Source organism: Sinocyclocheilus grahami, unplaced genomic scaffold (assembly GCF_001515645.1).
Source record: "Sinocyclocheilus grahami isolate Dianchi unplaced genomic scaffold, SAMN03320097.WGS_v1.1 scaffold268.1, whole genome shotgun sequence".
Classification (NCBI taxonomy): Eukaryota; Metazoa; Chordata; class Actinopteri; order Cypriniformes; family Cyprinidae; genus Sinocyclocheilus; species Sinocyclocheilus grahami.
In genome coordinates this window covers 1,350,575-1,369,231 of record NW_015505447.1, presented here as the reverse complement: position 1 = coordinate 1,369,231, position 18,657 = coordinate 1,350,575, and the positions used below count along the sequence as shown (strand labels likewise).

General features: G+C 38.9%; 2 protein-coding genes across 2 annotated transcripts; both read left to right on the top strand.

Moving 5' to 3' along the window:
* The first annotated feature begins 1,888 nt into the window (after nucleotides 1-1,888).
* Nucleotides 1,889-16,761, top strand: LOC107599532 (hepatic leukemia factor-like). The gene is made up of 5 exons (XM_016291157.1): nucleotides 1,889-3,123; nucleotides 5,823-6,254; nucleotides 8,952-9,196; nucleotides 10,287-10,550; nucleotides 14,004-16,761. The coding sequence occupies exons 1-4, from the start codon at nucleotides 2,931-2,933 to the stop codon at nucleotides 10,497-10,499; spliced, it is 1,083 nt and encodes a 360-aa protein (XP_016146643.1). The 5' UTR covers nucleotides 1,889-2,930; the 3' UTR covers nucleotides 10,500-10,550; nucleotides 14,004-16,761.
* On the top strand, nucleotides 12,183-15,954 carry LOC107599535 (hepatic leukemia factor-like). The gene is made up of 2 exons (XM_016291158.1): nucleotides 12,183-12,649; nucleotides 13,740-15,954. The coding sequence occupies exons 1-2, from the start codon at nucleotides 12,350-12,352 to the stop codon at nucleotides 13,950-13,952; spliced, it is 513 nt and encodes a 170-aa protein (XP_016146644.1). The 5' UTR covers nucleotides 12,183-12,349; the 3' UTR covers nucleotides 13,953-15,954.
* Nucleotides 16,762-18,657: the final 1,896 nt, after the last annotated feature.

The following is an 18,657-nucleotide window of genomic DNA, read 5'->3' as shown; positions in this document are numbered from 1 at the left end:
TGTACTAACATTTTCTGAACAAAAGTATTTTCAGATTTAAAGTTACTTTGTATTCTCGTGTTTTGTTTTAGAACGGTTCACCTTTACATTCAGGTTGAAAAGTCATAATCCATATATAGGTTTCCTACAGTCAAAGAAAACCTGGATGTATCTGCAATTTCAGGTTAAGTTGTGATATATTGGCCTGAAAAGGTTATAGAAATTTACATAGCGAATGTAAGTCTTTCTAGTTTTTTCTCTCTCTCTCTCTCTCTCTCTCTCTCTCTCTCTCTATATATAACTCTTATCCAGTAGTAACTGCATTTTCCACATTTTCTTTTACCAATTATATTCCATGACCTTTTCAGTTGTTTATCACTGGTTAAACGTCTTTCAAAACCCACTTATGAAGAACAATTTCCAGCCAATGAAATACTGAGCTGAGCATAACTAGAAAAACATATACTCGCTATAGAAATCTCCACACCTTTGTAACTAAAAAAAAAAAAAAAATTGATTCTGCCAGGCCTAAAAGTCACATTTTCAAAATTATCTCATATTTCTAGGTTCTCCATGACTGTGCAGACCCTGAATCATTAAGGAATGAAAGCCAATGGAAATTCACTTGTTAAAGGGGGTCCCATATATGTATATAAGTTACAAGCTTGTTTACTATGCAGTTGAAAATCAAATCCAGAAAAAATCCAGAAAGTTCTTTATATCTTGCCCTTTGATGCATCCAATTTAATAAGGTTTCAATATTATTTCAAAGGGATATTATCATAATTTCACACACTTTAAATTGTGCATAGTAAACCTATCAGCTGTGCAGTCAAAAACGGCAGTCTATGCATAACAATCCGTGGATGGAACCTTCTTCGTATTTGTTTTCATTTTTAAACACGCAAAGGCAGATTCTATTTGATCTCTGCATCTGATAAGAGTTGTCGGCACTAATCAACAAAGATCTCACCAAGCCGCCTTTGCATGTTGTTTTACTCCCAACTCACGCGGCACTAGCATGGGGAGAACTCTGGGAGGAGCGACTGACCTAGTTTTGTCCAATTGGATCTCGCGAAGGGCAGATACTGACCTACTTTAGACCAATCGCGTGAAGGAGAGGCCGCCGGTAGGTAGCGATCGCGCGTGCCTGAGCCATGTGCTTGCTACGAGGTCTAGTGCTGGCCTTAAGGTACTGTAGAAATACATTTGTGTCGGCCAAAGTGACATGCTCACGTTTTTTGACTTCTTCTAGCCAATGACAACTAGCAATAAATTAGAGAATGAATGAATATGATGATGGTTAGAAATAACAGCGTTACTAAGAGTCGCAAGTCTGGACTTGGACCAGACAAATGTTATTGCAATTCCAATAGTAGTCTTTTGTGTCTTTGCAGATATTGATTTTTGTCATATCTGTTTAAATTCGCAGGCACGTTCTCATAGACAGTATAGCTACTGTATACTCTCTATCAACCTCTCTAGCGCATATAAGGATAAATGACGTGACGCTCTGTCAAAGTTGCAATTATGATTCTTACAAAATGTCTAAAATACACATTTATTACGACTAGTGTCAATTCAATGTCCGATTTAAAAGTCATTTTGACATTTTTAGTGAGTCTTAAAAAAACTCATTAAAATGATTACGATTGTTCAAGGGAAAAGGAAGCAAAGTAGGAATACGACTAGTGTCAATTCAATGTCCGATTTAAAAGTCATTTTGACATTTTTAGTGAGTCTTAAAAAACTCATTAAAATGATTACGATTGTTCAAGGGAAAAGGAAGCAAAGTAGGAGTGAGTAAAGCATTTCTAGACATGAAATCAAGATTTTTGAATGCAACAAAACAAAAATGCTAAGAATACATTTCTAAGAACTTCCTTTTTGTCATTGACCCGCGCATGTAGCTTTGTCCTTTGTCCTGTTGTTTGGATGTATGTAGCCTCCCGTTCAAATGAGTTCGATCTGTGAAAATGTAACGGCACAGAAGAGGTTAGTGAAAACAGGGGTGGTCTGACATTAATATGTAAACAGGGACACCTTCTATTGGCCAGAGCGGCTCGTTTATCATATTGTGGGCGTTAACCGAGGAGGTGTGTATAATGAATAATAAATAGCCCCGCCCTTCAGTGCCGTTCCCCCGTGAGAGGTGATGTCACGAGCGCTGCCCGTGTACGTTCCAGCTGACTCTTGCTACGATACCGAGCGCTCGCTTTACCGAGTGCCCGAAGAAAGAAAGAGAAAGAAAGAGGTTGCGGAGGTTAGCTACAAAAATAATGAGAAAGAGAGAGAGAGAGAGCAACAAAGAGGGCAGAGGAATAATAACAGCCATCAGTCTTAACCGTCACAGCTCACGTTTAATTGTTAATTAAATTCTGAAGAGGGGAACCATCTTTTTATTTGCTCTCTCTCGATTCGATTTAGTCTTGTATTATAGTTTACTCGCAGTTTCCTGCCGACTGTGTGGGACTGAATCGTCTGTGCCTTCATGGACGCCCGTCTAATCCAACTCATTCGTTTTTTCGGGGAATATTTCTGTCCTGGACGCGAGGAGCACCAGTTAAATGCGATGACATATGTCAACAAATAAGCGGCGATCCCACGGAAGGTTTACTGAAAGCAACAATCGGCACAATATTCTTTAAAAGGAGCCAGTGCGTTTGAAGAGGATGTTGATCTTGAACTCCGGGATCTTTCTCACTTGAGAGGACCATACAGGACGCCAGTTCACTTCAGTTTCCTAATGGGAACGCATTAGGACTTTGAATACGAATTGTAAATGCTCAGAAACTTCCATACACCCCCTGATCCAAGGCGCGAGGCGTTCGTTCGACTGCCAAACTCTTCTACTTTTGATTGGAACACTTGATTCAGTCAACCAGCTCAACTGTCCAGTGATCTGAAAAGTTATTAACTGGTTGAACCTGGACTAGGTGTTACACCGAGGAATGTCCAGGCCAGTTTCTCAGCTATTGCCACCTGACCATCCAGCAGGGACCAGTCCACAGCTCGGTCCTGCTAACCCTGCAGGTACCACCACCAATGGCCACCTGAATAGTTCCATGGCCAGTCTGAAATCCCTTCTTCAGCTGCCTATTAAAGGGGACCAGAGAGGGAAAGACTGCTGTGCTGAGATGAAAGGTGACTCTTTCTCTATCTAATCCACTATTACAGTCTCTTAAATAGTGTCTTTGTTAAGATTATTTGTTATCCACGATGTCATTTTGCTTAAAAAGAATGTTGGTGTAGGTAAATCACAAATAGAGAGCAGCAATATAACTTTTGCTGCCTCACACGAGCTCTAGACTGATCTACCTCAGTTCTGTGCAACCAGGAAACATCTTCTATTCTTCACTCAGTCAGGCTGCTTCCTCAACTCGATGGCTAACTCGTTGACAAATGATGTGAATTGACGGGTTCACTACAAATTAAAGAAATTTAGGACCTCTCCCCTCTCCTAAAGGGATTTCTGAAGCTCCCATTGGCTGCCATTAAAGGGATGCCATCCTAAAATGCATTGAGTTGTTGCCTTAATACGGATGTACACATTACTAGTTGCTCAGTTGCGCCCTCCTGTGGATGATTAAATCACTTCGGCTTTATAAAGGTTAAAAGTAATCAGGAAGGGGTGGATAAATACTGTGACAACACTTTAAAGGCACAATATGTAATTTTCGCCACTAGAGGACGCGTATTCAAAATAAACAAATAGACAAAGGCGTAGTTTGATGACGCCGTGACTGAGTGTGGAATCATGGGAGTTGTCGTCTTCATCCCCACAGCCGATGCAATCCGACGGGACTCGGGCAGAAATCATGTTCATGGATGAGCTAATGATTTATTAACGTAGTAGAATGAAGCAGGGTGAGGCTGAAAGCCGTCGAAGCGAAACGAGGCCACTGAACGAGTGTGACACACGGCTCGAAAGCAGCGGAGCTTTTATTATGTCACAGTCGACCGCTTCCACTCCTTCTGGTTGTGCGTATGTGGGGTAAAGCAGCGCTGTTTTATCATACTAGATACATTTGAAAGTTTTGTTATAATGCTACTCTGTGCGGTCGTCACTGGTCTAATAAAACGCACAACATAATAAAGCGTCTTTGGTGTTTCCATGTTTTCTACAAAACAAAACCGGAAATCGAGGGGTTATGACGCCATTGGCAGGCGACACAATGACACTATGGACACGCTCCGTGTCACTAGTTAAAATTGCTTATTTCTCTGGATTTAAACATTCGTCAAAACATTTGGGATAATGTAAGTACACAAGTCAGCAAAATATATAACACAGTTCTAGTGGTTTTTGGATATTTTAATTAAAAAATCTTACATATTGTGCCTTTAAGCAAATGGCCAGCATTGTATTATCAAAATGTATTTGTTCATTCTTTAAATATGAGTTTGTTATTGGTAAATTTTCCACTGCTGTGCTTTGTTTGGCTCTGCTGAAAACTCTCACTCTCCACCAATATCCTTCTTTCTCATTCCATTTATTACTGCGGTTTCCCACTTTCCATTTGTGTTGTAGAGTAAACCACCGCTTTTTCCCAGCTATCACAATGCAATGCATATTCCCAAAGCTTCATCTTCAAAAGCCCCTGTGCTGGAGATGACATCTCAGCTCTCATGGAGCACTCACATTTACCAGCAACACCCCCCCCCCCCCCCCCCCCCCCCCCCCACACCCCCATCTCTCAATCTGAGCGATGGGCAGAGAAAGAGACTTCCATCTTTGTCCCTGGCATTCCAGCCGTGTACATGGCATTGTGTGTTTCCAATCCTACTGGAGCTGTGATACTGCAGCAGTTCAAGGGTCATGCACTCATGAGTTTTGTTTATTCATTAAGCACACTGTACGCCTTTATGCCTGGGCGCCATGTTTATTTGTGGAAATATGTTGGGATGCACCAATATTAAAACTGTGTATTATTTTCATGTAATGGTTATAAACATGTTATAAAGCACTAATAAGACAATCAGTCATTTTAAATGCTACAAGTGAATATAGGCACCCAAACATTATAATGTACAGTATGTTAAATTCATCTTGAGATTTGCTTAGGATTGCATTTAATAGCATTATTCAATTATTAGTGTTTTAAAGATGGACTTTTAGTGAGATTTAGATGATGGCAAAGATAATCTAAATGTAAAAACAATGGACGGAATTAAGTATTCAATTTTATCCAGAAGTGTTGTTGTTGTTGTTGTTAACAACTAAAACTACTGAAAATTGTTTGTGTTAATTAAAATAAATGAAAAATAAAAGTAGCTAAAATAAACTAAAACTTTAATAAAAATAAATTAAAACTATATATATATTAAAAATAATAAATATTAAGATTAAAACTTTGAAATTATATAAAAAATAAATACGAAAATAGTAAAATGATTCATATTAAAATAATGTGTAATTAATATTAAAATACTGTGTAACTTTTTCGTTAAATTTATATAAGTACATCATGAATCAGTCTTCCAAACTGTGCTTTTGTCTTATCCTTAATCACTACAGTATGCCTATAATAAGTGTTTATATTCAGACTATTCTTCCGCAAGACACATGCAGTTTTGTTTATTAACCACTAGAGCTCCAAAAGTTACATAGTGTACCTTTAAAAATCTTGAATATCGCTGATAATCGTTATGGTACTGATATGCATCCCTTGAAATTTGAATTCTAAAAATATGGTAAATATATGTTTTTTGTGTGATTTAAATCCAGAATTTCGTTAATTCATTTAGCAGATTTACTTTGCATGAAATATATGCTAATTTATTTATGATAGAATCAAAAGTGAACATATTTGATAGATTATTGTTCTTTTTACCACTCTCAGATAAAGACAAACCTCTGGACTCCGATGACGATTCATTAGGTGGAGTTGGGGGCATGAACGGTGGGAACGGCACACTGCGTTCCGCTAACCAGTCCGCCTTCCTCGGCCCATTGCTATGGGAACGTTCGCTGCCGTGTGACGGCGGCCTGTTTCAGCTACAGTACATGGACCTGGAGGAGTTCTTGACGGAGAATGGGATGGGGTGCATGCCGTCGGGAAACACCTGCAGTGCGGCCGCTCAGGTTCCTTCTCAGAGCACGCAGTCGGCCGTACCCAGCCAGAGCTCTCAGTGCCCACCTTCTTCCTCTCCGCCCTGCTCTTCCTCTGCCTCCTCCATCTCTTCCCTTTCCTCATCATCTTCATCATCCTCTTTACTGGGTCTGGACGTGCCGCAGGGCCCTGGACTGCTGGGAGGTCCGGAGTGTCTGCATGGTAAGAATGTTTTTCATTCGATTTTGTGAGGAAGCATAATGGCTAACATAGATTGCTAATGGTTTAGTTGCCACATACCGTTTTATGAACCGTCTAAAATAGTTCCATATCGCAGATTTGTTAGTGTGTGTCTGTATGACAACGTGTTATTTTGTCTCCACCACTTTTTTGGTGTATATTTGTGTGTGCATTGGTGTGAATGTGAGCAGGATAGTCTCAGCCACGGCAGTGTAGACTGCAGTGATGCATGATGGGATGTCTAAAACTGTTGGCCTCTGATGCCCTGGGCAATGCAGGCTTTGAAGCTTTAAGGGCACAGCTGTATGTGTGTTTGTGAGTGTACTAGTGCGTGTAGAGTGGAAATGTTTCTTTACAGCACAACCATCAGAGCAGATAATAACCTCATGTAATATTTGGGGAAGCACCAAATTTGGAAATCCTACTTAACTAGTAGTGTATTACTAATAATGTAATGCCATTAGTGATTGCATATAGTGCAGTACTTCTACTATGTCTTTAGTTTTTGGACATTGTTAAATTGAGACTAATATAAATTAGTGTACAGTATTCTGCACTCATTCACTAAAAGAACCATTTGAATCTTCAAAATGCTGCACAGAAAGAGGGAGAGAGAGGACTGCTGGAGATGGTGGGTGCATTTCTATTGCATGTTTTGAAATCTCTCTCTCTCGCTCCCCCTCCCTCCTGCTCTCTCACACGTTGGGGCCATGTGCAGTAGACTTGTCACGTGCTGATGCAGAGAGCAATGGAGAGAGAGAGTGAGGGGAAAGAACGGACGAGGGAGGAGAAAGAGGGGCAAGAGGAATAGAAAAGAGAGGAGGCTAAAAAGATACAAGTTTTAAGAGATATGTTTGCCTGGGCCTGGTATTTGTCTTTTCATCATGGTAAAACAAATGTTTGATTGTGTTTGGATGTCTGAAACAGAAACCAGATGTGTGGCGCTGGCGCCAATAATGTGGTTATAATTGTATATTTAAAGTACATTAACTTATATGTGTATAGATAGATAGATAGATAAACAGACAGATAGATTGATATATAGATTGATTGATATAAGAGAGTGATAGAACGAGAGGGATGGATTGTATTGGGTTTGTCTGATGCAGAGAGCAATGGAGAGAGAGAGTGAGGGGAAAGAACGGACGAGGGAGGAGAAAGAGGGGCAAGAGGAATAGAAAAGAGAGGAGGCTAAAAAGATACAAGTTTTAAGAGATATGTTTGCCTGGGCCTGGTATTTGTCTTTTCATCATGGTAAAACAAATGTTTGATTGTGTTTGGATGTCTGAAACAGAAACCAGATGTGTGGCGCTGGCGCCAATAATGTGGTTATAATTGTATATTTAAAGTACATTAACTTATATGTGTATAGATAGATAGATAAATTGACTGATAGACAGAACGAGAAATATTGCATTGGGTTTGCCTTTGTATAGATAGATAGATAGATAAACAGACAGATAGATTGATATATAGATTGATTGATATAAGAGAGTGATAGAACGAGAGGGATGGATTGTATTGGGTTTGTATAGATAGATAGATAGATAGATAGATAGATAGGGCTTGCCTTTGTATGGCAATATAAACATTGTATGTCATTGTGTGTGTTTGTATAGCTTGTACAGTGTGAATTGTGCACACAGCTGTGTCTCTTGTTTATGTCTCCTCCCGCATAGAAAGGAAGAGGCCCAAAGGACAGCTGGTCATGTACATGCTCATGGGGAAAAAAACACTTTTTTCCCCTTGCTAGATTTTAGATAAGATGAGAATTACTACAGGAACTGGACAATATGTCGGTTTGGTGGGAACGCACTTTACATAACGATCTTCCTATATCACTTTGTGTTGGTCTTTGTGCTTTGTCTTAATGAATGAAAAACAAATCTTTGGCAGGCCTCCGGAGTGCTCAGGCTTAGAAGCTCATTATTAAATTACAAAGAATTTGATTGTTTACATGAGCAAATTGGGCTTTCGAGAGCTGTCTTAAGTCTGTAGCCGGATTGTTCTGTTGTTGAAATAAACAGAATTATCTTATTTGAACATTTACAGGCGATGTTTAAAGGTGCATACAACAGCAAACGCTACATGCATATAATTAGCTCTTAATTGTATGTGTGTATTCTAAATACATTATATCTGTGTAAGAACTTACTCAGGAACAATTTAAAGCAGCGGCTCTGAACCGCTTAAGCAGAAACTGCCATTACAGCTAATGTATCATAATTAACGTCAAGTGCTCGCCTTCCAATCGCAGCCTTATCAGCTGCTCTAAAAGCATATTTCAAACTAAAAAGAGGAAGAATATATGAGAAGTCAGCCATGTAAAGTGCTGGGAAACGAGGCCCAATGAATTTTAACAATCTCGACTGAGAACAAAATGTGAGTGTTTTCAGGGTCAGTTTCATGGTGTTTCTCTGGATGTTTATCACATGAGTTGTAACTTCAGGTAGGCTTGTCGACCTTGCCTGCCAGCTGCTGAAATTGGCAAGTGTCCACGTTGGTTTTTGGTGCACCCTTGTGGCTAAAACGAGCCACTGCAGCTAGTCAGGGAACATGCATCTATTGTTCATAATCCTCTTTGGTTTAGCCCAGACACGTGATGTTTTCATCTGTCTGGTAACATGTGGCCTGCGACATGTGACAGACTATTTTTTCTTGACTTGTCTTTCTCAACAGGGGCTCAAACTGTACCACCTGACCCTTCTCCGAGCCCCTCCTGCCCACCTCCACCTGTGGTGCCACCCACCAACGTGGCTGATGGCATGGTGAACTTTGATCCTGACCCCGCTGACCTCGCCCTATCCAGTGTGCCAGGCCAGGAGGCGTTTGACCCGCGCAGGCATCACTTCACAGAGGAAGAGCTGAAACCTCAGCCCATGATCAAGAAGGCCCGCAAAATGCTGGTGCCAAATGATCAGAAGGTGCTACAGATAATTTTATTTTTAGAGATTGTTTTCCAAATTTCTTATCATGCTGCTGGCAAGCGTCTATGAATAATCAATTAAATAAATCAATGAAAATGTAATATTATAAAAATCTCTTAAGGATAATATACAGTTTTAGTCAGCATCATAAGAGTCCATCTTATAAAGAAGGTCAACTGTATTGTTGTTAACATTGTAACTATATGGTTCTGTCCTTGAATATGCTGCCATTATTATGATTATGAAATATTATGATAGAGAGATAGATTGTTTTGCAAATTCCAGAAAAACTTAATTGTTTTATCATGCTACTGGCAAGACGTCTACGAATAATCAGTTAAAATTAAGTATTATAAAAATCTCTTAAAAAGTCCATCTTCTAAAAAACGTCAAGCCTATACTTATTAACATTGTAACCATTCTGTGCTTGAATAAGCCGCTATTATTGTGAATATTATATATTATAATAAAGTATGTACCAATATTACCATTCTGGCTGATATTTAAATTTACATGAAGCCAGTAATTATTAATAATATTATGGTAAATAACAGATAAATGGCCAGTGTTAATATTCTACACCTTTTGGTGTAAAGTAAAAATGAAACACACACACACACACAAAAAACCCACACAAAATCAATGGTATTAAATGCTACAATTGAATTTAAGCATCACAACTTTAAAATGTACAGTATGAAAATTGATATTAATTTTATGAGGATTACATTTAACAGTGTAATTATTAAACTACTTATTTTTTGTAAAGATTAACTTAAAGTGAGCATCAAATGATGCTAAAGCTAGTCTAAATGTAAAAATTGGTAGAAATTAGCACGCACAATGTTTAATAACCCATATGGTACTCAATGTTCCTGTGGCTCAGTGGTAGAGCATTGTGTTAGCAGTGCAAAGGTTGTGAGTTCAATTCCCAGGGAACACACATACTGATAAAAAATGTATAGCCTGAATGCACTGTAAGTTGCTTTGGATAAAAGTGTCTGATAAATGCATATATTTAATTTAATTTATATATCATGTATCCGTAATTATGATCTGACCCTTTTCCCTTTTTTCACCTCCAAAGGATGACAGGTACTGGAACCGACGCTTCAAGAACAACGAAGCAGCAAAACGTTCTCGTGATGCCCGCCGACTGAAGGAGAACCAGATTTCAGTCCGAGCAGCATTCCTGGAACAGGAGAACGCCACCCTTCGCCAGGAAGTCGCCGATATGCGAAAAGAGTTGGGCCGCTGTCGCAACATCATCAGCAAATACGAGAACCGCCATGGAGACTGATGAAGAGGAGAAAGGAAGAACAGAAGGAAGAGAAAGACACAATTACTGAATCTCTCTCTCTCTCTCTCTCTCTCTCTCTCTCTCCCTCCCTCCCTCCCGCTCTCTCACACGTTGGGGCCATGTGCAGTAGACTTGTCACGTGCTGATGCAGAGAGCAATGGAGAGAGAGACTGAGGGGAAAGAACGGACAGGGGCGGAAAAGGAGGGGCAAGAGGCATAGAAAGAGAAAGCTAAAAAGATATACGTTTTAAAAGATATGTATGCATATGCCTGGTATTTGTCTTTTCTTCTTTGTAAAACAAATGTTTGATTGTGTTTGGATGTCTGAAACAGAAACCAGATGTGTGGCGCTGGCGCCAATAATGTGGTTATAATTGTATATTTAAAGTACATTAACGTGTGTAGATAGATAGATAGATAAAACGAGAGAGATAGACTGCATTGGGTTTGCCTTTGTATAGATAGACAGATAGATAGATAGTATCAGAGAGAGACAGAGAGATAAAATTAGGTTTGCCTTTGCATATATAGACAAATAGATAGATAGATATACAGACAGACAGACAGATGTATAGGTAGAACAATAGATAGAATGATAAAACTAGATAGATAGATAGATAGATAGCATTTGGTTTGTCTTTGTATAAAACAATAGAATGATATATAGAATCATTGAACGATAAAAAGAACGATAGAATGATAGAGAGATAGCATTTGGTTTGTTTTTGTATAAAATAATGGAATGATATATATATATATGATAGAACAATAGATAGATGGGCTTGCCTTTGTATGGCAGTATAAACACTGTATGTCATTGTGTGTGTTTGTATAGCTTGTACAGTGTGAATTGTGCACACAGCTGTGTCTCTTGTTTATGTCTCCTCCCGCATAGAAAGGAAGAGGCCCAAAGGACAGCTGGTCATGTACATGCTCATGGGGAAAAAAACACTTTTTTCCCCTTGCTAGATTTTAGATAAGATGAGAATTACTACAGGAACTGGACAATATGTCGGTTTGGTGGGAGCACGCTTTATGTAACAATCTTCCTATATCACTTTGTGTTGGTCTTTGTGCGTTGTCTTAATGAATGAAAAACAAATCTTTGGCAGGCCTCCGGAGTGCTCAGGCTTAGAAGCTCATTATTAAATTACAAAGAATTTGATTATGTTTACATGACAATTTGCTTTCGAGAGCTGTTTTAAGTGTGAAGCCGGATTGTTCTGTTATAAAGTCTGAAATAAACAGAATTATCTTATTTCAACATTTATAGCCAGGCGATGTTTAAAGGTGCATACCACAGCAAATGCTACTCGCATATAATTAGCCCTTAATAATATGTGTGTATCCCAAAATACATTATATCTGTGTAAGAAGGTACTCTGGAACAATTTAAAGCAGCGGCTCAGAACCACTAAAGCAGAAACTGCCATTACAGCTAATGTATCATAATTAACGTCAAGTGCTCGCCTTCCAATCGCAGCCTTATCAGCTGCTCTAAAAGCATATTTCAAACTAAAAAGAGGAAGAATATATGAGAAGTCAGCCATGTAAAGTGCTGGGAAACGAGGCCCAATGAATTTTAACAATCTCGACTGAGAACAAAATGTGAGTGTTTTCAGGGTCAGTTTCATGGTGTTTCTCTGGATGTTTATCACATGAGTTGTAACTTCAGGTAGGCTTGTCGACCTTGCCTGCCAGCTGCTGAAATTGGCAAGTGTCCACGTTGGTTTTTGGTGCACCCTTGTGGCTAAAACGAGCCACTGCAGCTAGTCAGGGAACATGCATCTATTGTTCATAATCCTCTTTGGTTTAGCCCAGACACGTGATGTTTTCATCTGTCTGGTAACATGTGGCCTGCGACATGTGACAGACTATTTTTTCTTGACTTGTCTTTCTCAACAGGGGCTCAAACTGTACCACCTGACCCTTCTCCGAGCCCCTCCTGCCCACCTCCACCTGTGGTGCCACCCACCAACGTGGCTGATGGCATGGTGAACTTTGATCCTGACCCCGCTGACCTCGCCCTATCCAGTGTGCCAGGCCAGGAGGCGTTTGACCCGCGCAGGCATCACTTCACAGAGGAAGAGCTGAAACCTCAGCCCATGATCAAGAAGGCCCGCAAAATGCTGGTGCCAAATGATCAGAAGGTGCTACAGATAATTTTATTTTTAGAGATTGTTTTCCAAATTTCTTATCATGCTGCTGGCAAGCGTCTATGAATAATCAATTAAATAAATCAATGAAAATGTAATATTATAAAAATCTCTTAAGGATAATATACAGTTTTAGTCAGCATCATAAGAGTCCATCTTATAAAGAAGGTCAACTGTATTGTTGTTAACATTGTAACTATATGGTTCTGTCCTTGAATATGCTGCCATTATTATGATTATGAAATATTATGATAGAGAGATAGATTGTTTTGCAAATTCCAGAAAAACTTAATTGTTTTATCATGCTACTGGCAAGACGTCTACGAATAATCAGTTAAAATTAAGTATTATAAAAATCTCTTAAAAAGTCCATCTTCTAAAAAACGTCAAGCCTATACTTATTAACATTGTAACCATTCTGTGCTTGAATAAGCCGCTATTATTGTGAATATTATATATTATAATAAAGTATGTACCAATATTACCATTCTGGCTGATATTTAAATTTACATGAAGCCAGTAATTATTAATAATATTATGGTAAATAACAGATAAATGGCCAGTGTTAATATTCTACACCTTTTGGTGTAAAGTAAAAATGAAACACACACACACACACAAAAAACCCACACAAAATCAATGGTATTAAATGCTACAATTGAATTTAAGCATCACAACTTTAAAATGTACAGTATGAAAATTGATATTAATTTTATGAGGATTACATTTAACAGTGTAATTATTAAACTACTTATTTTTTGTAAAGATTAACTTAAAGTGAGCATCAAATGATGCTAAAGCTAGTCTAAATGTAAAAATTGGTAGAAATTAGCACGCACAATGTTTAATAACCCATATGGTACTCAATGTTCCTGTGGCTCAGTGGTAGAGCATTGTGTTAGCAGTGCAAAGGTTGTGAGTTCAATTCCCAGGGAACACACATACTGATAAAAAATGTATAGCCTGAATGCACTGTAAGTTGCTTTGGATAAAAGTGTCTGATAAATGCATATATTTAATTTAATTTATATATCATGTATCCGTAATTATGATCTGACCCTTTTCCCTTTTTTCACCTCCAAAGGATGACAGGTACTGGAACCGACGCTTCAAGAACAACGAAGCAGCAAAACGTTCTCGTGATGCCCGCCGACTGAAGGAGAACCAGATTTCAGTCCGAGCAGCATTCCTGGAACAGGAGAACGCCACCCTTCGCCAGGAAGTCGCCGATATGCGAAAAGAGTTGGGCCGCTGTCGCAACATCATCAGCAAATACGAGAACCGCCATGGAGACTGATGAAGAGGAGAAAGGAAGAACAGAAGGAAGAGAAAGACACAATTACTGAATTTTTAAAAAAGCGTTTCAAGGGCTGTTCAACTCATCCTGGAATGGCATTTTCTTGTAGCGTTTGCTTCAAATAAGCACTACGATACTCTGTTCACTAATTTACATTTCTTTCCGTACGTGCAGGGATCGGTTGGATTAGCTGGTGTGGTGCTTGGTTGAAACAGATACTTGAAAAACGTGGTTCAAAGTTGAACAGTCTCAGCATGAGGGATGTGCACAAGGTCTACCTGTACTGTAAGCACAAGCACATTTCATAAGCTTCGGCTCTTCTCCTACGATACCACCACAAACCTTGACTGAGGATGTGCAATCCAAACTCTCATAAATACTCACGGATCATAAAGGCAGATCATTTATAACATCATGTAGCCCTTGTGAACATCCTCTTTCTATACGGGATGATTTTCTCAGAGAGAGAACTATACAGGAGGTGGTAGAGATGTAATTTTTTTCTATGATAAAAAAACACCTTGTATATTTTTTAACTGTTAGGGTCAGCTGTAATAGAGTAGATGAAGAGGCAGAGGGGGGGAATGAGGATGGCGGCGAGAGCACAAAGAGATTTTGACATAGGAAAACTGTATATTTTTATACTTGCAGAAGCAGGCAGGCGATGAGATTTTGGAAATAATCTTTTTTGTATATTTTATATATGGGTGGGAGGGTGCGGGTAGCTGGACCGAAAGAGGGCTATATGACGAATGGATCGGTATCATAAAATGATATATTTTCAACATCCAGAGCAGTAAGGCAGGTCAGGAAGAACAAGACTAAAGGGACGGACGTCATTAAGAGTTATGAAAGGAAACGGAGCTGATAAGAAACAGAGAAAATAGCGAACATGAACACTGTATAGTTTCAAATTTTTCATCATGGGTTTGTTCAAGCACTTGTTTTGGTATCTTTGATTCCTTTTCTTAAAATTATGTGTGTGTGTTCGTTTTATCTTGAGGTGAGAGAGAGATGGAGAAAGAGAGAGAGAAAGATGGCATTACATCCTGTCACTATGTCTCGGGAGTTGTGAAATCTGTACAAGATTTTTCAGTGTATATATTTAAATATTAAAGCAAATACGTCCACATGCTCTCTTTTTAACACTCTTTTTAACACAAACTGGACATGGGTTTTCATGGCCATTATGATATATATATGCACAGACACTCTTTGAAGATGTGAACAACAGAACTGTTAAACACAGCAATATCGTTTCTCTTTCTTTCTCTCTTCCTCGAGCTTTTGACATTGTGATCGGTGCTGGTTTGGCATTTCTCACCCAGGTTGAGTCGGCAGCGAATGGGTTGCATGCTGGCGCATGTTTGCGTATTTTTTCGCCACAAGAAAAAACACTCTTAATTTTTACGACTCATTTTATATGGTGCTCACCCAGTCTCTTGACCCAGACGCACATAACCCAACAGTTATACCCTGTTTGCCTATAACCTTTGCTCTTGTATGATTTCTTATGATTATCGATCATTGTATGAGGGATCATATATATGTATAGACCTACATGAGTATATCTATACATTTCCTCAAAATTAACACCCCCCTCCCCCCAAAAAAACCCATGCACCCTAATACTACTGTACCATATGAAGTACAATATTATATATTAAATATTAAACTATTCTCTCACTAGATATATGTGTGTACTTGAGTATATGCTTGAATATGTGACTTTAGATGTAATTTGCATAACTTGAATATATAAATGTAGTATCTTTCCGATAAAAAAGACAGATCTGATTTCTTAACTGTTTTCTCAGGTGTCTGGGATGACTATAAAAAAAAAAAATTTTTAAACCACGCCATGCTGATCAGCAATACTGTGGCTTTTTTGATTGATTGTTGTCCAATTTTTTGGAGCCAGCTAATGGTGGCTGTATAATTCCACGGAAATGAATAGTGCACTATCAACTATTTTTGGAGGAAGATTCTGTTATAAAAAAAACAAAAACAAAGGAAAAGGAAAAAAACTGCTGGATATATAACTTTATTACTTTACAGATAGGAATTAAATGTCTTTTCCTTTTGAACTTTGTTGCTCTATTATTACGATTGCTTGCATTATCATTGCTGTTGTTATGATTATAATTCTCACATTTCGTTTCAGCGTTTTCTTGCAACAACTTACTTTTTGATGGAAATGTATTGCTCTCTTCCCTCCCTTGTAACTGCAAGACCATCTTGAATTACTCAGTCGAGCCCATTCACTGTTGGAACCATCCACCGAGACAAGGCCTCAAGTGCAATGGGGGGGGGCCGTAATCTAGTCCTTGTGTGTATGAATTTGATATAACCTGAAACAAACAAATAGTAGACTGACTGTTCCTTTCCTTTGACAGAACTTCTTCTTCTACCACCTTTGACTCGCTACTTTTTGATGCCATGTCAAAGACGTACAGTTTGTTTAAAAGAAGCTTAAAGCAAGTGAAGGTTGAAACCTTAAAGAGCTTAAAAACTTTTGACAGTGCTATTTTTCTATGTAACTGTGTGCACATACTCTTTCATGGGCATTGGTAGCCCGTCGTCACTTTAGCGGTGACGGCGCAGTGCTAAATGTTATTGCGGGTATTGTATTCATCATTTTATCCCTTTCCACATGTGGATTATGAACAGCTCCCTGTTTGTGACTGTTATGAACTATGAATCTCATGAGTGCACCACTACCAAACATCACTTGGTAATGTCTACTGTTCCTGCCTATAGGGATGCTGGGAAATGTGGTCTGGCTCCCCCCCCCACCCCCCAAAACACCAATAAATAATTACCCCTGTTCAATGACAATTAATTCCTTGTGCTGTAAATACACATTTATTTCAGAATTGATGGTTGAAAGCAAAGTCATTTGTAAATAGACCATTTTGAATGAATGCTTTGGAATCTGATCAGAGGCTGATTTTTATAAACCACTGGTAGACCAGACCAGAACATTATGCCAAACTCTGACTCACAATCTGAATGATGATAGAAGTGAAGTAGCAGCTCAGCCCTTGCTTTTGCATTTTGTTTACTCTGTGCTATTGTCAGTCTCTAAGCTAATTGAATAAAGGTTAACAGCAGCTGTGTCACACACCCCATCAGCCAACTATCCAAACCAGTTTCAGGCATGCAAAAGGCTCTTTTAGCCTGCTTGCATGCCATCTGTTTGGCCTTGCACATTGAATGCTTATGTCAACGTGTGACTATTATGCTCCTAAGTCTTCTCATAGAAATATCTAAACTGTAGGTGAAAGTTTGAAACTGCTCTAATCCAAAAGGCTCCAAAAGTTCACAAAGTACAACCTTTCTCATTCTTCGTCTCTGAGAAGCATTCAAATATAGCATCCATTCTCCCAAGTGGCCTTCAACAGACTGAAAGTGAAAAGCTTGAAATTGAAATGTCTTCACGTACTGAAAAGTCTCACTGTGACTCTGTCTGATTTGACAGAGTCTCTGTATGAAAAATGATGTCTGTACAAAATTTTAAAGGTGTATTGAAAACAGTCTAGACTTGGTATTTAATCACCAACTCAAATTAAGGTTTATTATTGTGGCTCTGTTCTACAGAAAACAAAATGTATTTCTCCAGCACGAACATTTAGCATTTGACAGGCAACATTAAACAGTAAATGGAAATACAAAACGAACAAAAAAAAAAAAACATTACCAGGAGTGGGCAACAATAAATGGGACATTAATATGAAATGTAGTGCTTGGTATAGTACATTATTGCAGTGTTGAAGGGAGAATTATTACACTGAGGTACTGCAATTTCATACACATATACAGGCCTTTCAGCACCTAGTAGACTTTTCAGGTGGGAAGTTGGGGGAGGCGATGAGTCAGTGCTATTGAGCAGCTAGATGGTTTGAGGAAAAAGCTTTCGCTGGATCTGGTGGTTGTGGTGTTATGCGGATAAAAATTAGTGTTTTGGTAGGCTAACATAAGACGACTAAAAGTAGTAAACAAGGACAAGCTCATGCTGGTCTGCCAAGGGGCTGTAGTGGTCAGCTCGTGCTGTATTCGCCAAGATGCCAGGGGCTGTAGTTGTCAGCTTATTTATTATATATGAACCAACAGCTCTGCTTCTCATCTTATTTTGGCAGTCTCGAGCCTCAGGCCAGAGGCTTTGGAGGGCCCTGACAGTCTGAGGCCCCGGGTCTCAAGCTCCATAATCCAGGCCTGGCTATACATGCTTCATAACATGCCAAAAGCCTTTATGTTTGATTACAGTGATATCCCAGAACAGGCTGATCCTGAAAAGCGTCTGCCTACCTGTAGATGGTAGTGAAGATCAAGCCTCTTGTGCTGATGTTTTGAATAACCTTATGGAGAAAAGATGTAGGCGGTTCTCCATTGAGGTGTATGAGGTCTATTTAAGTTTCTTTATGGTGCGAGTACAAAATCATTAAAAAAGACAGAGTATTAAAGAGATAGTTTGTCCAAAAGTGAACATTCATCATTTTGTGGAACATTTAAGAAATGCCTTTGTTTTAGAATGTTAGTGGCCACCAAAATGGTTTGGTCAAAGTCCCTTTAAGGTATTCTATAGACTTTGGTTTGGTTACTAATACCTACATTCTTCAAAATATATTCTGTTGTGTTTCACAGAAAAGAGGTTTGGAAAAACACTAGGGTGAGTAAATGATGACAGATTATGGGTGAACTATCC